At 39.7% G+C, this 19,811-nt stretch overlaps 1 protein-coding gene across 3 annotated transcripts; it reads left to right on the forward strand.

Moving 5' to 3' along the window:
* Positions 1–3,123: 3,123 nt before the first annotated feature.
* On the forward strand, positions 3,124–19,809 carry sh2d3a (SH2 domain containing 3A). Of its 3 annotated transcripts, XM_056768464.1 has the most exons (15): positions 3,124–3,219; positions 4,224–4,341; positions 4,430–4,625; positions 8,370–8,409; positions 11,738–11,854; positions 11,950–12,093; positions 12,169–12,440; positions 12,522–12,604; positions 12,683–12,960; positions 13,037–13,375; positions 13,440–13,555; positions 13,627–13,798; positions 14,121–14,232; positions 18,497–18,682; positions 18,759–19,809. In XM_056768464.1, exons 1-15 carry the CDS (start codon positions 3,130–3,132, stop codon positions 18,932–18,934), a joined length of 2,439 nt encoding a protein of 812 aa, XP_056624442.1. In that variant the 5' UTR covers positions 3,124–3,129; the 3' UTR covers positions 18,935–19,809. The 3 variants fall into 3 exon arrangements, with proteins under 3 accessions (XP_056624442.1, XP_056624424.1, XP_056624433.1); XM_056768446.1 differs by lacking the exons at positions 3,124–3,219; positions 4,224–4,341; positions 4,430–4,625 and adding an exon at positions 6,760–7,136 and having other exon boundaries at positions 8,370–8,403; positions 18,756–19,809; XM_056768455.1 differs by lacking the exons at positions 3,124–3,219; positions 4,224–4,341; positions 4,430–4,625 and adding an exon at positions 6,768–7,136 and having other exon boundaries at positions 8,370–8,403.
* The last annotated feature ends 2 nt before the right edge of the window (positions 19,810–19,811 follow it).

Below are 19,811 nucleotides of genomic sequence, written 5' to 3' on the forward strand. Positions count from 1 at the left end.
GTGTGTGTGTGTGTGTGTGTGTGTGAGAGAGAGAGAAAATGTGCTGCTAACCACAGCATGTGCAGATGCATTGTTGCATGAAAATACAGACGCCTGCACACACACACACACACACACACACTCACACTGACTGACTGTAGAACTGAAAACATTTTCAAGGTTATTTGATTATTTTCAAGAATATTTTCAATACAACAGTGTTCGGTCAGTTACAAAATAACACAATGTTGATGAAGTGTTAACACAATCTCACAGAAACTCTTTTATGAATTCACTCGACCTGGTTTGTATGTTTGAGGTCAGTGCAGGGGCGGACGTTCATGATGGCTCTTTCTGATAGTCACATTTTGTCCATATGGTTCACATACAACAACCTTACACCTGATGATCCACCTTTACATTGACATTTATGCAGTTAGCAGACACTTTGCATTATCCTATGCATTTTTATTTCTAAGTATGTGAAATAACCCTTTGATCGAACCTATGACCTTGTGTAGTCAACCAAATCTATTACCACTGAGCTACAGGAGTGCGAGTCTCACTTCTAAGTAGGGTCACCACCACCCAACAAACCAAATGTGTGACAGTTCATTCGTTTGTGTGGGACGCCATTGAAGGGTAGCGCAAAACTGTGAGGAATTTTTAATAAAAAATTATATATTTAAAATGTTAGTGATTTGTTATTTAGGCCATTACAAACATAATTGATGCATTGATAATGTTATATAACATGAAACTATTTTAATGGCGATTTCAATGGTTCACTGTCTCAGCACAGATCAGAAAAACGGAACCGTATGTGTGGACAGAGACCTGCGGTGTCAGTATGACGCAGATGATGAGTACGCCACCTGCTGCTGGAATGATGAAATCACATTAAAACACTTCAATGAGACATCTTCTGAAAACACCCCAGCTTGACGATCAGTAAACTGGTCTGTGAACTACTGCACACTTTCTGCCAAACATGGGCCCTATCGGTTAACCTTAAGAAGACTCGAGTCATGATATTCCAAAAAAAGCCCAGTAGCCAAAATCAACATCACCGTTTCAAACTAAACAACGTGCCCCTAGAACACACCAAGAACTACACATATCTCGGTATAAACATTAGTAACACCGGAAACTTAAACAAGGCTGTGAATGACCTGAGAGACAAGGCACAAAGAGCCTTTTACACAATCAAAAAGAATATTAAAATTGACATCCCAACCGTAATCTGGTTGAAAATAATACAATCAATTATAGAACCAATCGCGCTGTATGGAAGTGAGGTTTGGGGTCCTCTCTCCAACCAAGAGTTCAGCAGATGGGACAAACACCCAATAGAGATTCTGCAAACAGAAATGTGTAAAAACATTCTACGGGTACAGAGAAAAACTCCAAACAACGCCTGCAGAGCAGAATTAGGACTGTATCCTCTAATCATTAAAATACAAAAAAGAGCTTTAAAATTCTACACACACCTTAAGAACAGCGACACAGACACACTCCATCACAAAGCCTTAAGTCATCAAGAGCTGAGCCCAGAGAGAAACCCCTTCATCCAACTGATCTCACAACTAACTCTACAACCCCAAACATGCCCAAGTCAACCCCAAACCCCAGCCAGACTAAACCAAATGATCAAAAGACAAAAAGAGAAATATCTCAAACACTGGACAGAAGCAACAGCTCAGCAAAGTAAAGTGGAATGCTATCTGTCACTAAAGAGAGAATATAAAGTGTCAGAATACCTCACAAGCGTATCAGACCCTAAACTAAGAAAAGTGTTGAGCATGTACAGACTCAGTGATCACCAGCTCACTGTAGAGACGGGCAGACACAGACACACATGGACACCGAGAGAAGAGCGACTGTGTCCACACTGCACACACAATCAAGTGGAAACAGAGCTGCACTTTCTCCTCTCCTGTCCCAACTACACACACATCAGAGAAACATTCTTCCCCCAGTTTACAAACTTACACAAAGACTTTGACCAGTTTCAACAAAAGGACAAGATCTCATACATACTGGGAGAAAAGTCAAGAAGCTCAAACCTGCTGCAAGATATGTCAAGTCCTGCCACGACCAAAGAACAACCAGCACAACACAACACAACACAACACTGACAGGACAACACACACAAACTGACACTGTCACCCTCATTGAGAACTTTAATTAAAACTCTTTTTCTGTTTATATTGAGATGTATATATATATAGATTTTTACTTATAGACTTTTAATTTTATTCTATCTTATTTTTTATCTTAATCTGTATTTCTGCATGTTTATATTTAATCTTGTGCTTTGGCAATGTACATTTTCTTTTATCATGCCAATAAAGCTCCTTTGAATCTTGAATCTACTGGTTTAAAACCCCTTTAAGACCAGTTGTTTCAAACTAGCTTGTGACTGGTTTCTGGCTCACTCGACGCTTTGTACGGCTGGTTTAACCCGATCTTTATTTAGCAATTAAAGCAAATCATTTCAACTTGTTAAATGTTTTTTTTAAGTACAAGCGAAAATAACACAAGACTCATAAAATGGCAACTCTGGAACGCATCGATGATACCTGCATCCATATGCTTTAGACAAATGTGACATACAGTATATGATATATTTATTATTATTATTCATCAATCAGTGGAAGTGAAACTATGACATCCAGTTGTTTTCACAATCGCAGCTCTTTTATCTGCTGTTTGTCTTCACTCATCTAAAACTGTCTGTTTTCCTCAGAATCACTGAATGTGTCTTGACTTGCAAACTGTAGCAATAACTTAAGCTTCCTGCGCTGTGATTGGCTGAGATATGACGGCTGGTGAAACAGCCAATCAGAAAACAGCGCCCCAGGTTCCAACAGCAACAGCCGCTCAGAATGAAACGCAAGACAGTTAAGATAGAGAGAGAGAGAGAGAGAGTGAGAGAGAGAGAGAGAGAGAGATGACATGAGTTCACACAGAATATAGTAAAGAAGCTTTAATGAAGACATAGAGAGAGAAAACTTGATTCTAAGACATATATGAAGCATAAAGTACATGAGAAAATGTTTCGGGAGAGTTGACATAATTTATGTTAATCTCTCTCTCTCTCTCTCTCTCTCTCTCTCTCTCTGGTCTGTGAGCTGTAGATGTGAGATCATGAGTAATCATTCTATTGCTCAGTTGTTGAGATTGATCGGACTGCCTCAGTACATCAGTTTACTGGAGAGACACTGTTACGGTCTGGAGGTAACACACCACCCTCACATGTTTTTCTGTCATGTACATCTTCCCTGTGGGTCAGTGGTTAGAGCATGGGGCTTGAAAGGTAAGGTCAAGGGTTCGATCCCAGGAGATTGTACATAGTTCGAAACAAATATACAATGTAATGTAAATTCATTTGAATAAAAGCATCTGTCAAATGCGTAAATGTTTTGCGCATAAGTAGATAAACAAGCAGTGCTGAAAACTCTCCTCACTTTACCACACGGTGAAAAACGATTCTGTGTCGTAGTAGATTTCATAAAATGATTTCTAAACGCATAAATTATTAAGTGAATTCAACTTAATTTGATCATTTTCAACTCACTTAAACTTGTTTAAAGAATCTTTACTTAATTATTTTGAGGTGGGACTACATGAATTATTTAAGTTAATGTCCCTCACCGAGCACTGATTTCGAGTTCCCAGCATGCTTTGCATGCAACAGCATTAGGTGAGTAATTTTGGTGGAATAGTGTTATTTTATGACCTTTACAATAAAATGAAAGACTTGATTTATTGAAAATGTATTTATTGTTAAGTTGTCTTTGAGATTTACTGTAGAGAAGAGATTCTGTTTGTATTTTTGAGTTTTGTGGTTACCAGCGTTCAGAAGAACTGGGCCTGGGCTCAAGTTATGGGACAGCTTTCAAAGTCAGTTCTTCACTCAGTAAACAGAACTGGTGCTAATGTCAGAAGTGTGGGATAACTCTCAGCTTACATCATATAAATGTTGTGTACAATAATAATTTTTAAAATAAAGAATATAAAGATCAAGAAGTTAATTCTATGCTCAAATTAATATTTCTTCTTGATTTGTAAAAGTTTATCATGTGACGTGTTTAAATATATTTTGTTCGTTCATGGTTTATTGCATTAAAAATAAGCTTTAAAAGTACCATTGTTACCGTAACTTTTAGTGCACGATTCAAAAAATAAAATTATAATGTGGAACAATTTATGCATTTTTCTCTGTGTGTGTGTGTTTAAAGGGTCTCCTGTACGTAACTGAAGATGATCTGAGACTGATGGGGGTAGAGGATCCAGATCACATAACAACCATCATAACCTATTTGAAGAAACAACAACCGAAAACACAACCAGACACAAGTACACACACACACACACACACACACACACACAAACACACAAACACACGACAGACAGTTAAAGTGTAGTGTGTGTGTCTCATCCTCAGAGAGTGACAGCACACGCAGAATAAGCCGGAAGTTCTCTCTGACATCATCACTCGACCTGGTCAAGCCCACCGCCACCCTTTTCCGTCAAAGCATCGTGCCGCGACTGTGCCTTCGAGACTACAAAGGCTCCACCCCCTGTCTCCGGCTCCCCCCTGAAATCCACGAGGAAGACCACGCCCCCTCCGGCAAGCACAGGTTTGTAATTTTCCATTTGAACAGAATCCAAAGTCACTCTCACTGGTCACCAGTGTTGGGTAAGTTACTCTGAGAAAGTAATGAATTACTAGTTACTAATAACATATCCAGTGTAATTAGATGACTGTAAAATGACTCTCTCCAAAAAGTATTCAATGACTTATTACTCATAACTTTCTATATACTACAACAACCTTGAATTGTTAAGTCAGTGGTTCCCACCCTTGGGTCCGTGACCCCCTTAGGGGGGCGCCAGAGTTCACAGAAGGGGTGCGGGAGCTGACATACATTAAGGTTAAATAAAGATGCATAAAATGTTCCACTAATCATTTTATGTAAAAATCATGTGCTTTCAATGCCAAGATAATGCAGTCAAAAATGGTTTTAACTTACATAAAATAATTATTTGAATTTCCGGCTCCATCAGCAGACATTCACACAGGGCTTTGTGGTAGCTGGAAGCACTGTCATTGGCTGTTCTCGCTATTGGACATACATGAGAATTGTCCTCTGTCATGCGTCAACGTTCGTGTCTACATAAAAGTCACAAGGAAAAACAGCAGAGAAACGTTGTATCACAGTTCCAAGTATAAGGAAGCAACTTTTAATAAAATAAACAAACCACAAAACAAAAGTAGAATCCTCCCTCACGGTCGACTGCCGGCCACACAAACATAGTAAAACATAACAAAAGTCCAGGCCTGGTCCTCTCTCATCATACACTCCTGTCGCTCGTCCATTTATGCTTCAGATCTCCTCTGTGATAGAAGCGAGACCGGTGCAACGCGCAGCTTACACTAAACACTCGCGTTCCCCACGGCTCTAACCTGAACATTTGTTTGAGTATTCAAGTAAAAATGTCATAAAATCTTTTAAATTACTCATTTTAACCATTTCATTTCTTTTATTTATATTAACTACCTATATATGTGAGTGTGAGTAGCAATTATGTGTGTATATATATACACACACACACACACACACACACATATATGAGGGTTGGGGGGCTCCGATTGTCACACAAAAAGGCAGGGAGCCACTGAGTTAAGTGATTCAAAGATAGACATGAAACGGCTCTTTTAATTCATTCAAATAAATAAAATAAAACGACATCAATTGTTCTTATTAACTGAACAAAGTATTGTTAAAGCATACGACTTGATGTCATTTTCACTTTTTATTATGACACATTAATAGGTTCAATTACATCAGAAGCAACTGTAATGAAATTAAATGAAGAAATAAGAGTCCTCCCTTACTTTACTTTTTCAAGTGAAAAGTGATTCAATTACACCTCAACAGATTTTCACTCATGAAATGAGATTGACGACTGGCCACATATAAGATATATTAACCGATATAAATAAACAAATGCAGCTTCATGGCCACCTAGATTTGATCAGGATGACGGTTTATTATGAATCTGACTGGAAATGAAGTCAAGCGTACAGAGAAACAATGAGCCATGTAATGACAGAGAACTAAATCCTTGGATTTGACAAATCCTCAGTCGGGTTAGGGGCTTCAAAAGATTTGGAAGAATTTTACTGGATACCTTCAGGACTACCTTCTGAATAGCCTCAGATGTGTTGACATGGTTTTTGTAGATCAATAGAAAGCAAACAGATCTTTATGTCGGGCGAGTTTGAGGGATGTGGACATCCAGCAGAAGAACTTCATCAATCCACTCAAGTGAAATGCGTTTTCATTGTGTTGTATTTTGTTCACTGCATTCTTTTATACTTCAATTTTAGTCCCACGTATAGAATATTCCATTCCATTCCATTTTCTACCGCTTATCCGAACTATCTCAGGAGTCATCGGGCATCAAGGCAGGATACACCCTGGATGGAGTGCCAACCCATCGCAGAGCACACACACTCGTATAGAATATATATTAGAATATTATATTAGAATAACTGAAGTAAACTGCACTTTAATATGGTGAATTCGGGTTCGTTTGGGACACTTTCTGTCAGTCAAAACGTGTTCTCATTTACATGAATTCCTGGAATGTTTATAAGGTTTAGTAGGTAATGTTGCCAGAGTTTACTAGTAATACCGTAGTATACTATTTCTCACGTCATGTCTTGATGACTTCACTGATCTTCTGAGGTAAACTTGACCTGAAGTGAAAGATGTGACTCACATTTACTTTTTGATTTGAACTTATCGCCTCTTCGCGTGAACGCGCATGCGGAGTGAACGCGGCTGATAAGAGCGTCTTGCGCAACTCTGGTGAAGGGGCGTCGGCGCGATCAAGCCGCCACAGGTCTCGAGCGCCAGCGCGGTTTCACTGCCCGTGAGCGACAGAAAGGTGAGCGAGCGCGGTATGTGAGGAATGCGCTCGAGCGGCGCGGCGCCGTGCGCAGGAGGACGTGCGCGAACTCGTCAGCTGTGAGCTCCGTTCCGTCTTGAGTTGAGATTGTGAAGTTTGGTCTCGAGCGGAAGATCTTCAACATGATCTCGCGCTGAGGAACATCTCCACACGTTCAGTTTGTGATTGTACAGGTAAGATTGTGTGGCTGTTCATATCACTGCTGTTAATAATGATCCTGCTGTTTATGATGGGATGTCAGACCTTTGGTCTGTACTGAGATCTCATACTGAGGTGTTGTTTGAACAGTTCGTGCGCTGCTGTAAGCTGACGGTATACCGTTTCTGATCGGACACACGATCAACTCTGAAATCAGTTTAGTTTTAGTTGAAAGCTCCTGTTGTATACTTTAACAAAGTTTAGTAAGTACTATAATATATTACAGTAATGTATATTACACTATTCTGCAGTAAAATAATTGCAGTAAATATACTTTCAAAAATACTACAGGCTAGATTCTAGTAATATTAGTGCAGTTCACTTCAGTAAATACTATCCCAGTAAATTATTTTTAATGTACTTACATTTAAAAATGTATTTATGAAATACTATGGCGTGATACATGCTCTGTATTTTTTCCATCCAAGCAATATCCGACTCTGTTTTCAGTCTCATAATATAATTGAGTAAAAGTAAAAATCCTATTATCAACTGCTGTAACTTTCCAATGCAGAGTGGCGTAAAAGCCGCATCATGAACTCAGAATCAATAAAACGATACATGTTAGCCATGGTTTTACTAAAGTAATAATAACCACAAATGTACTCTTTTCTGGAAACATACCCATTGTTAAACCATACATCAAGGTAAATTGAGCTAAATGTGAGTTTGAGTGTTTTGGAGGGGCAGAACTGGCCTTGTGTCCAGCAGGTCAGGAAGAGCCCATCATATCCGTTTCCATGACAACCCATCTCAGGACATTCCCTGATGTCCAACGTACACAATGAGCGGGAAGGAAATCCATTAAAACTCGCCTGAACAGATCACGTTTGAAATGATTTTAACACACGTGCTGCTTACACGAGTCACTCACAGAATCAACATCACTTACATTTGTTCATCATGTACTTGTGTTACTGTTCTGAACCTCTAGACATAACTCTGAGCATCACTTATAAATGTGACACAATGCTGAACTTGTGTAAATGACCGCACTGTGAAAACATGTTTGGTCGGAGGATTGGTAAATAAAATAAAAAGTCAAATGAAAAGTGTTGACTGCATGAAACCAGAAGTCAGCTCAGCTTAGATCAGATGGAAATGTAGTGGAAAAAAGCACAGGTTGAAAGTAAATCATTAACCTTTGTAGCGTATTGGTGATATGTACGTCCTGAGAGAGTGTTGAAATGATGTGTGTTTTGTTTCAGCCGGAGGAAGAGCGTGTCAGCCTTCATCAGTCAGGTGAGTGTTTCCATCTCCACACAAAACACAACATTCACATGCTTACAAGAAAACGTTTTATTAATGTTATAAATGACATATACAGTAACGCTGAGAAAACGCTCTTGTAACGTAATTGCAATAATGTTTGTGATGAGCTTGAGAGAACGTCTGAGAGCTGCTTTCATCTAATTGAGACTTGATGCAACAATACACCTCACCCACGGTTCAGAACGTACCTCGCGTTTTTACCCAGGGTTCGGTTACGTTCTGATAGCTTGGCACATTAAATGTTTTTTCATTATTTTTTGCTAATTTAACAGGAACAGTAAAAAGTGAAGAAGGGAAAAAAACGAATTTATTGCACTTATCCTTATTTTACTTGAGTTGTTTTATTATCTTTAAGGCAGCCATAACACAAGGGGTTTCTGTCAATCTCATATTAATCTTGAGTACCTATAAAGTAGTATTTCATTCTTCGTATCTTCGAAGAGTATTTAGTTTGATCACATTTAAGAAAGATAGATACAGCTTTACGATTTTCCTGAAATTATACGGCGTGTGGGGGGGAAGGGGTAGGCTGAACTAGAGCACATTATCAACAAAACACAGACATTTTCACCGCATATCCGTCATAATTCATATCCGGCATCTTTTTTTTGGGACCGCTCCATATATCAGTTTCAAACCATCTCCAAATCCATTGTTATATCCACAGTTTATATAACATTTATCAACCAAATGCAGTGAACAAACAAATACCTGAATTTCGCGAACATATGCTCTCTCTCTCTCTATTTGTCTCCTGCACACAATTGAAAGTGATGTCTGCGCATGCTCCTGCTCTCCATGCTGCTGCCTGCTATTCCGGGAAAATTGTCCATTAAAGGACTAAGACAAATATTTAAGAAATAGTTTTATAATAGTTTGAAAAAAACTTTCCCAAACCTGTACGATCGCTGGAGGAGTGTATCGAGCACAGAAATACTACGTAATACACCCAACTAATTTTTTGACAAGTTGACCATGTTAAGCATGAGTAGACAACACATTTAACATTGTAAAGAAGTCAGAATGCATGAAACAGCGTTGCACCACACCTTTAAGCAAAAATTGCCTTGTACAAATTCCTGGTGTATGGAATAAATGTAAAGATTTACACTGGCAGCTCACAGCAATTCTTGGTTTAGCTACTGTTCATCAACATGCCAGTAAAATAGGCTTCCTAAAGAGGTTTTGCTCATAAGAGTATTTAAGCATCAGAGTATTTAAGCTAACGTAATGCAAACCTGCGATTGCTGTAATGGAAGTAAACAAACGCGCGGTGCTTGTTAAATTATGGTGCTCAATGGGCAAGGCCAAAGATATGCAGGGTGCGCCACTGCCATTGCAATAAATTGAAAGAAATGTAAAGCTAAATAGCTGCCCTGAGGCCCTCTTGCTATGACAGTAATAACTGTCCGAAAGACCGTATGGCATGCTGCTGTATGGCATCTCTGCGTGTGTGCTGGGTTTGAAACACATGAAATACATGTGCCTAATTCAGACTTTCACTTTGGAAGGGCTTGACATTAAGCATTATCATGTGGTTGTCCTTTATACAAGAACATTTGTCATTCTCTTATTCAGAGATAAAAAATGTAATTTGAATTATTCTATTAATATTATATAATCAATAAATTCCTAATTGTTGGATTTAGATTTGTCAAGTTTGCTTTAAGCATTTTAAGTAGTTGTCACGGATCGGTATGATACAGAACCTAAGTGCGGTAAAAGATTAAAATTAAAGGATTAAAGATTTGTATTAAATAAAACAAACACCAAACCCACGATGGGTAAAACATGGTACAAACTCAAAACAAGGAATCCAACCAAAAACTTCCTGCAAGGGGGACTAAACAAACTAGGCAAAAACCGGTAATCCAAATGATAAATCCTCAACACGACATGGCACTGTGAACAGGGACAGAGTTATCCATAGACAACAGGTAAAGACCATAACAAAACCGCACAGGACAGAGAACGAAGGGGCAGCATTAAGTAGGGAACAACTAATGAGGGATAATTACAAAAGGGAGGTGACAGGCAGGTGACAGGGATTAAACACTAAGGGCATGATTACGGGAGACAGGAGGTCGGGGCTGAGTGGCATGACAGGAGGACACGCGGCGAAAAAGAGACAACAAAAGCCACGTGTCTCCACACATAACACATCAGAACCCGAAAGACATATTACTGTCACAACTCTGTCCAGGGAGTTAGAAGACTCATGACAGGAAGGACAGAGTCCTGTCACTAGTGTCTGCTTTGGCCACCTGAATTTGGTTATCGGCCTTCTCTCTGTTACTGCTAAAAACAAAGGCATCAGTAGTGTTGAGGCTTTAAATTAAAACAATTTACACATAGCGCTGGTGCTACAGAGGTTTAAAGTTTGGTATCGCAGGTCAAACAGTAGGAGCACAAGTATAAATCGTCTGTTGTCATCAGTTCTGTGTTTTTCCTTTGTACTATAGTGGCATATTTACCCACACAAATTACTGTAGTATACTGTAGTGTTTACTATAGTAAACTGCAGTAAAATGTTAAGATACTAGAGTGTTTTTTAACTTAACTATAATGTGTTAAGCTGTTTATTATTTTACTACAGGGTACTACAATTTTCAATGGCAAATACTATGATACACTACAGTATTTTTTATATGAGTGTTCAATTTAACGGGACTTTTATTTTGATGGGTCGTCAGGAAGACGCTTGAGTTTTTGTGTGTTTGATGATAGCTTCACTCAAACAATAAAATGCTTGTAAAATAAACTTTCAGAGAAACTCCAGAGATGAAGTTCATGTGTTCGACTATCACTTGTGTGGATGTTCAACTGTGCACACAATTCACTCAGAACAGCCAGATGACATTTACATGACGGGATTCTGCCTCCGCATCTAGTTACATGGACTCAGTGCATCTGCGCCATTGATTATTGTCACACACAAACAAGAACGACCACGACAAACGCACTTCACACAAACACGCAGCTGTGTCTAATGCCATTCTTGTTATTCTACATATACGTCGCACTGTTTTTATTTTTTTCTAGTAACTTGCGTGGGGCAAGTAAAATTCTCTCTCACTTGCCCATACTTTGGTACGGCGAGATACAATAAAGCTGCTAGATTCACTTGCGTGTATTGAATCGTGGATGCCGTACCGAACGCTTCAATAGTATATCGAGAATTGTGGCATCCCTACTCAAGAGATCTGTTGTTTTTGAGCGTGTTGGTCTAATGATGATGGGTGTTGAGATATTTGAACCTCAGGAGGATTTTCTCTTGTCTTCTGTGTTGTTAATGTTTGTGAAGGTGTTCTCGGGTCTGAGGGACATGGACTCTCTGAAGAAAGAGCTGGAGGAGGAACTGAAGCTGAGCTCTGAAGATCTCAGGAGTCACGCCTGGTATCATGGACAGCTGCCGCGTGAGGTCTGATTCTCATCACGCATGCTGAACACACACAAAAAAACATTCTTAAGCATCTTCATGCTGAAATAATAATCAACTGTATTGACTGTGTGTAGGGGGCGGAGCAGCTGTTGTGTAGAGATGGTGATTTTCTGGTGCGTGACTCCAGCTCGTGTGCGGGTGAGAACGTACTCAGCTGCATGTGGAAGAATCAACACATGCACTTTAAAGTCATACGAGTTGTGTTGAGACCCAAACAGGTGAGCGTCCGCTGTTGTGTTCATCGGTGGGTTAAACACAAGAGTTGTGTTGAGCGTGTGTATGTGTGTGTGTAGGGTTACTCTCGAGAGCTGTTTCAGTTCGAGAACGATCAGTTCAACAACATACCTGCCTTAATCCGGTTTCATGTTGGTGGACGGCGGCCAGTCTCAAACTCTACAGGGGCCATTATTTTTCATCCAATCACACGCACCCTTCCGCTACGCATCATCAGCGAGCGCCTGGCCGCGAGATCGGTCAGCACATCTGATTTGTCGAGAGGTCCGAGCAAGAGGCGGAGTCTGAGCTCTTCTCAGAAAGACACGCTACTGGTCAACAACCTGCTCAGGTAAACACAAACACACACAAAGACTGTATAGTGAACATGAATGTGTGTACGGTTGTCATGGTAACGTGTTGTGTGTGATAGGAGTGGGAGTCAGCCGGCTAACCTGGAGACAGTGGGTAGACCATCACTGCAATCAGCACAATCTGACAGCAACCTCCGCATATGTAAACACACACACACACGGAAACATACACTCACACACTGGTACAAACACACACACACACACACATCTTGTGTTGCAGGTGCACCTCAGAAGTGTCTGTCACACGAGTCCAGCCCCGCCACCATCTCGCCGGTGTTCCGCACAGGAAGTGAACCTCTGCTCAGCCCGGCCACTTCCTGTAGAGCATCTTCACCCAGCCAATGGCGGCTTGGCGGCTCCCCTCTCCTTGGCTCTGACGGACAGCTGCACTCCCGAGCTCCGCCCAAACCGCTGAGAATCTCCATCCTGGTGTCTCCGGCATCATCGGGCGAGCAGGAGACAGACCCCGTCGGTCTGTACGGTGAGCTGGTGCCTCAGGTGAGACTTCACGACTCAATGCCTTAATGAAGAACGGGAAACAGATGATGTTAAACAAAGCACTGATGTAACGCAGGTCCCAGTCACCATGCTGCCCAAAGGTCACGCGGCTCGTCTCCGCGCTCAGGAGAAATGGACCAGCCGCGCTCGGATCACGGAAACCAGCTTCGGCTTCCTGGAGGCGCAGAAACTGGAGGAGGAGCAGAGCAAGAGCGCAGCGGGGGAGAGAGACTGGCAGTTTGAGCGGCCGCAGATGGAGACCGCCTCCTGCTTCCGCCTGGATGAGTTTCGCTCGCTGCTGCTGCCGGAAAACAACCGTCCGCTGGATCATAGCACGTTGGCGCGGGTCAAAGAGCTGCTGACGCACACCGACGCCCACACCACCGCCCTGCACATGCTCAGCGTCAACTGTCAGGTACAACACGCAACGTTTCAACAACAACACGGTCATCAGTCCCGCCTCACCCTCTCTCTCTCAGGTGGCTCGCATCACGGGGGTGACAGCCGAACAGAAGAGGATGATGGGAGTCGAAACGGGTCTGGAGCTCATAACTCTACCGCATGGAGGTCAGCTGAGACAAGACCTGCTGGAGAGGTGCGTGTCATAGTGATGTCATGATGCGATGTCGTAGAGACGCTGATGATTTCACATGACTTTCTTGTCAGGCACCACGTTTTGGCTCTGGGTATGGCGGTGGATCTTCTGGGCTGTACGGGATCAGTGGGTCAGAGGGTGACTGTGCTGCACAAGATCATCCAGCTGGCGCAGGAGTTGCGTGACACGACTCACGACCTGTATGCATTCTCTGCTGTCATGAAGGCCCTGGAGCTGCCGCAGGTACACAGTCTCATCTGAATACAAAGATTTCCAAATCACACAGGACCTCTCAGAGGAGATGAAGAGATCATTTCCCGACCCTGTTCCTGGAGACACACCCCCACACATCTGACACACCCGTTTCCTCTCTTGATGTGTGTATGAACAGGCTGATGTGATGAATCACGAGTTTAATTAAAGCAGACATCTGAAATGTGATGTGTCTCTACCAACAAGGTTGGGAAACACTGCTCAATGGTATCTTCTCTTTGGACAAATGTGCCGAGACATGTGTATGAGATCAGACAAATACATGTGTGTGTGTGTGTGTGTGTGTGTGTAGGTGGTGAGGCTGGAGATGACGTGGAGAGCGTTGAGGAGGAGTCACACTGACAGCGCCGTGCAGTTTGAAAAGAGTCTCAAACCCTTCATGAAATCCCTTCAGGAGGGAGACGGTGAGCGTGCGTGGATCACAGTGTGTGTTATGTTTGTGTAGTTAACATTGAGTGTCGTGAAATACACAGAGAGAAAGAACCCAATTGTGGCAGCGGGGAAGACTTTCATACTAAATACAAACAAAACAAAAACCCACGATGGGGAAAACAAGAAACCATAACAGGGAAACACAGGAACGTAACTGACTACACTAAACTAACATTGACTAAATACAACACTTGACATGACTACAATAAACTAACAATAAACTAGACTTACTTACTAACTTACTTACTTACTTGACTACGGGAAATATCATCCACAGAGGAATATTCACAGAGGTATAACCACAATGAACGAGCACAGGACAAGAGATACAAGGTCAATATATAGGGAGATAAATCAAGAGGGGACAGGTGCAGGGCATGAACTAAATAACAATACTAATGAAGAGACAAAAGGTCAGGAACAGAGACAGGACCAGATAGACTATATGGAAGACCAGAAGGTTCAAAATGTCTCCCTCCACATAAAACAAGGGATCCTGCCATGATGCTGCCACAAGACCAAGAAAGACATGACATGATGAGGCAGAATCACGACAGAGTGCTGACTGTTTACATGTAGTTTACAATGTTTTGTGTGTTTTGTTTACAGTGTTTTGTGTGTTTAGTTTACAGTGTTTTGTTTGTTTAGAGTGTTGCAGTTGAGTGTGTTTAGTTTACAATGTTTTGTGTGTTTAGTTTACAGTATTTTGTTTGTTTAGAGTGTTGCAGTTGAGTGTGTTTAGTTTACAGGGTTTTGTGTGTTTAGTTTACAGTGTCTTGTTTGTTTAGAGTGTTGCAGTTTAGTGTGTTTAGTTTACAGAGTTTTGTGTGTTTAGTTTACAGTGTTTTGTGTGTTTCGTTTACAGTGTTTTGTTTGTTTAGAGTGTTGCAGTTGAGTGTCTTTAGTTTACAATGTTTTGTGTGTTTAGTTTACAGTGTTTAGTTTGTTTAGTTTACAGTATTTTGTTTGTTTAGTGTTGCAGTTGAGTGTGTTTAGTTTACAATGTTTTGTGTGTTTAGTTTACAGTGTTTTGTTTGTTTAGAGTGTTGCAGTTGAGTGTGTTTAGTTTACATGGTTTTGTGTGTTTAGTTTACAGTGTTTTGTTTGTTTAGAGTGTTGCAGTTGAGTGTGTTTAGTTTATAGGGTTTTGTGTGTAAAGTTTGGAGTGTTTTGTTTGTTTAGAGTGTTGCAGTTGAGTGTGTTTAGTTTACAATGTTTTGTGTGTTTAGTTTACAGTGTTTTGTTTGTTTAGAGTGTTGCAGTTGAGTGTGTTTAGTTTACAATGTTTTGTGTGTTTAGTTTACAGTGTTTTGTTTGTTTAGTTTACAGTGTTTTGTTTGTTTAGTTTACAGTATTTTGTTTGTTTAGAGTGTTGCAGTTGAGTGTGTTTAGTTTACAATGTTTTGTGTGTTTAGTTTACAGTGTTTTGTTTGTTTAGTTTACAGTGTTTTGTTTGTTTAGTTTACAGTATTTTGTTTGTTTAGAGTGTTGCAGTTGAGTGTGTTTAGTTTACAATGTTTTGTGTGTTTAGTTTACAGTGTTTTGTTTGTTTAGTTTACAGTTTTGTTTGTTTAGTTTACAGTATTTTGTTTGTTTAGAGTATTGCAGTTGAGTGTGTTTAGTTTACAGGGTTTTGTGTGTTTAGTTTACAGTGTTTTGTTTGTTTAGTTTACAGTATTTTGTTTGTTTAGAGTGTTGCAGTTGAGTGTGTTTAGTTTACATGGTTTTGTGTGTTTAGTTTACAGTGTTTTGTTTTTTTAGAGTGTTGCAGTTGAGTGTGTTTAGTTTACAGGGTTTTGTGTGTTTAGTTTACAGTGTTTTGTTTGTTTAGAGTGTTGCAGTTGAGTGTGTTTAGTTTACAATGTTTTGTGTGTTTAGTTTACAGTGTTTTGTTTGTTAAGTTTACAGTGTTTTGTTTGTTTAGAATGTTGCAGTTGAGTGTGTTTAGTTTACAGTATTTTGTGTGTTTAGTTTACAATGTTTGGTGTGTTTAGTTTACAGTGTTTTGTTTGTTTAGAGTGTTGCAGTTGAGTGTGTTTAGTTTACAATGTTTTGTGTGTTTAGTTTACAGTATTTTGTTTGTTTAGAGTGTTGCAGTTGAGTGTGTTTAGTTTACAGGGTTTTGTGTGTTTAGTTTACAGTGTCTTGTTTGTTTAGAGTGTTGCAGTTTAGTGTGTTTAGTTTACAGAGTTTTGTGTGTTTAGTTTACAGTGTTTTGTGTGTTTCGTTTACAGTGTTTTGTTTGTTTAGAGTGTTGCAGTTGAGTGTCTTTAGTTTACAATGTTTTGTGTGTTTAGTTTACAGTGTTTAGTTTGTTTAGTTTACAGTATTTTGTTTGTTTAGTGTTGCAGTTGAGTGTGTTTAGTTTACAATGTTTTGTGTGTTTAGTTTACAGTGTTTTGTTTGTTTAGAGTGTTGCAGTTGAGTGTGTTTAGTTTACATGGTTTTGTGTGTTTAGTTTACAGTGTTTTGTTTGTTTAGAGTGTTGCAGTTGAGTGTGTTTAGTTTATAGGGTTTTGTGTGTAAAGTTTGGAGTGTTTTGTTTGTTTAGAGTGTTGCAGTTGAGTGTGTTTAGTTTACAATGTTTTGTGTGTTTAGTTTACAGTGTTTTGTTTGTTTAGTTTACAGTATTTTGTGTGTTTAGTTTACAGTGTTTTGTTTGTTTAGAGTGTTGCAGTTGAGTGTGTTTAGTTTACAGTGTTTTGTGTGTTTAGTTTACAGTGTTTTGTTTGTTTAGAGTGTTGCAGTTGAGTGTGTTTAGTTTACAATGTTTGGTGTGTTTAGTTTACAGTGTTTTGTTTGTTTAGAGTGTTGCAGTTGAGTGTGTTTAGTTTACAGGGTTTTGTGTGTTTAGTTTACAGTGTCTTGTTTGTTTAGAGTGTTGCAGTTGAGTGTGTTTAGTTTATAGGGTTTTGTGTGTAAAGTTTGGAGTGTTTTGTTTGTTTAGAGTGTTGCAGTTGAGTGTGTTTAGTTTACAATGTTTTGTGTGTTTAGTTTACAGTGTTTTGTTTGTTTAGAGTGTTGCAGTTGAGTGTGTTTAGTTTACAGTGTTTTGTGTGTTTAGTTTACAGTGTTTTGTTTGTTTAGAGTGTTGCAGTTGAGTGTGTTTAGTTTACAGTATTTTGTGTGTTTAGTTTACAATGTTTGGTGTGTTTAGTTTACAGTGTTTTGTTTGTTTAGTTTACAGTATTTTGTTTGTTTACAGTGTTGCAGTTGAGTGTGTTTAGTTTACAGGGTTTTGTGTGTTTAGTTTACAGTGTTTTGTTTGTTTAGAGTGTTGCAGTTGAGTGTGTTTAGTTTACAATGTTTTGTGTGTTTAGTTTACAGTGTTTTGTTTGTTTAGTTTACAGTATGTTGTGTGTTTAGTTTACAGTGTTTTGTTTGTTTAGAGTGTTGCAGTTGAGTGTGTTTAGTTTACAGTGTTTTGTGTGTTTAGTTTACAGTGTTTTGTTTGTTTAGAGTGTTGCAGTTGAGTGTGTTTAGTTTACAATGTTTGGTGTGTTTAGTTTACAGTGTTTTGTTTGTTTAGAGTGTTGCAGTTGAGTGTGTTTAGTTTACAGGGTTTTGTGTGTTTAGTTTACAGTGTCTTGTTTGTTTAGAGTGTTGCAGTTGAGTGTGTTTAGTTTATAGGGTTTTGTGTGTAAAGTTTGGAGTGTTTTGTTTGTTTAGAGTGTTGCAGTTGAGTGTGTTTAGTTTACAATGTTTTGTGTGTTTAGTTTACAGTGTTTTGTTTGTTTAGAGTGTTGCAGTTGAGTGTGTTTAGTTTACAGTGTTTTGTGTGTTTAGTTTACAGTGTTTTGTTTGTTTAGAGTGTTGCTGTTGAGTGTCACAGTGCTTTTGTTGTGTGTGTTATTAACAAGAAGAGTCACAGTGTGTAGTTGACAGTTGTGTGTTTGTGTTGTAAACGCTCTGATAGCACACATACATCTGGGGGACGTTTATCTGATATTTGCATTTACATTTGCCAGACGTATTTCTTTGATCATTTGTTTGCAAATTGCTCATCTGCTTTACGTCTCTGATACGTCTTCTGTCAGATGTCATATTGATGTCTAGAAGATGTTTATGACTTCGAATGGATGTAAATCTGTATTTAGCAGATGTTTTCCAGGTCTTTAACAGACATCTAACAGACGTAACTGAGCCATCTGAGTTCACCACATGCTTGAGTTTGTGTTGTGTGTACTTAACAGTGAGTAGTTGACAGTTGTGTGTGTGTGTGTGTGTGTGTTGTAGACTCTGTGTTTTCGGGGCCGTTGTCTCTTCCTCACATGGTTCCTCTGTTGAGGTTGATGGAGGGAGAGGATTGTGTTGAATCTACAGACGAAGGTTGTCAGCTTCTCTTTAATCTGCTGCACTCAGCACGCAACGCAGCTCTAAACGCCAGCGACTACACACAACATGCTAACAGCCTGCTGTCAGGTACACACATCCACACACAACATGCATACAGCTAGCGATTTGATTGGATGACTGACCTGTCCCTTTCTGCCAGCAGGTGGCTGGGAGTCAATCCCCGAGCTGCTGGAGGTGTTTCAGACAGAGTTCGCTCTGCGCCTCTTCTGGGGTGAAACCGGCGCCAAGACTGAACGCAAGGAGCGCTACGCCAAATTCGACAGGATCCTCACTGTCCTCTCCAACAAACTGGAACCTGATGAAATGTCTAAAGTTTGACATAAAGTCTGATGTGCTGACAGAAACAGAACTGAAGCATTCAATCCTCGATTATTTGAGTTTTAATGTTGATCAAACCTGCAGAACACAGTGAGACTCACTTCAGCCGTGTGTGTGTGAAAAATCTTCTCACAAATGTATAAATCATCACCGTTCTTCATCTTTATGTGTATGTTTATATTCTGCATTCATATTTTACAAGTTTTTCCACGGTATGGAAAATACAGAGTTTATTAACCTTAAATCCTGTTTACACATTGTATTACACCTAAAGCAAATAACAACAATCGTTTTAGTTGAATCAAATGACCCCTTCAAAGTCCCCGTGAACCAGAAGCTGCAAACTTTTTTACTTCCATATGCATTTCCGAGTGACATGGAATTTTGAATGAGAAAAAATAGTGGCCATGGCTTGCGTCTTTCTTTGCGATTTGATTGGATGTATAAAAACAGCCGTTGCATTTAGACGGAGAGATGAAAGGGAGGAGTTAACGGATGCTCCGCCCAAGCCCTCTAAATTACATGGAATGAAGTGCATTTACAGGTTTTAACTGAAGATTTTGAGGACACAAATTTTACAAAGAGAATGACCCACATTGACAAACTATTTACAAAAAAAGCTGAAACATTTCATGAAAAAATAGGAATTGTCACTTTTAATTTAACTGGGACTTTAACAAACATATATAACCCGAAAATACCATAGTTTTATAGTTGGTGCTCTTGCACAGGTGAATGTGAACATGGTAACACCATGGTATAAAAATATTTCTGTGGGAATATCCAAATACCAGAGTGTTTTTGTGTAAAAACTTGTGTGTCCTCGTCTAATGTAGTTTCTAGTTCTGAAATATCAAAAATGAAAGTCAACAGTGTA

This window comes from Triplophysa dalaica, chromosome 2 (assembly GCF_015846415.1).
Source record: "Triplophysa dalaica isolate WHDGS20190420 chromosome 2, ASM1584641v1, whole genome shotgun sequence".
Classification (NCBI taxonomy): domain Eukaryota; kingdom Metazoa; phylum Chordata; class Actinopteri; order Cypriniformes; family Nemacheilidae; genus Triplophysa; species Triplophysa dalaica.

Excerpts from the sequence above, each read along its gene's own strand:
- sh2d3a (XM_056768464.1), top strand. The coding sequence starts at position 3,130 with ATGAGTAATCATTCTATTGCTCAGTTGTTGAGATTGATCGGACTGCCT. Across the intron at positions 13,376-13,439 it reads TGCTCAGCGTCAACTGTCAG|GTGGCTCGCATCACGGGGGT; the intron begins GTACAACACGCA and ends TCTCTCTCTCAG. Across the intron at positions 18,683-18,758 it reads TGCTAACAGCCTGCTGTCAG|GTGGCTGGGAGTCAATCCCC; the intron begins GTACACACATCC and ends TTCTGCCAGCAG.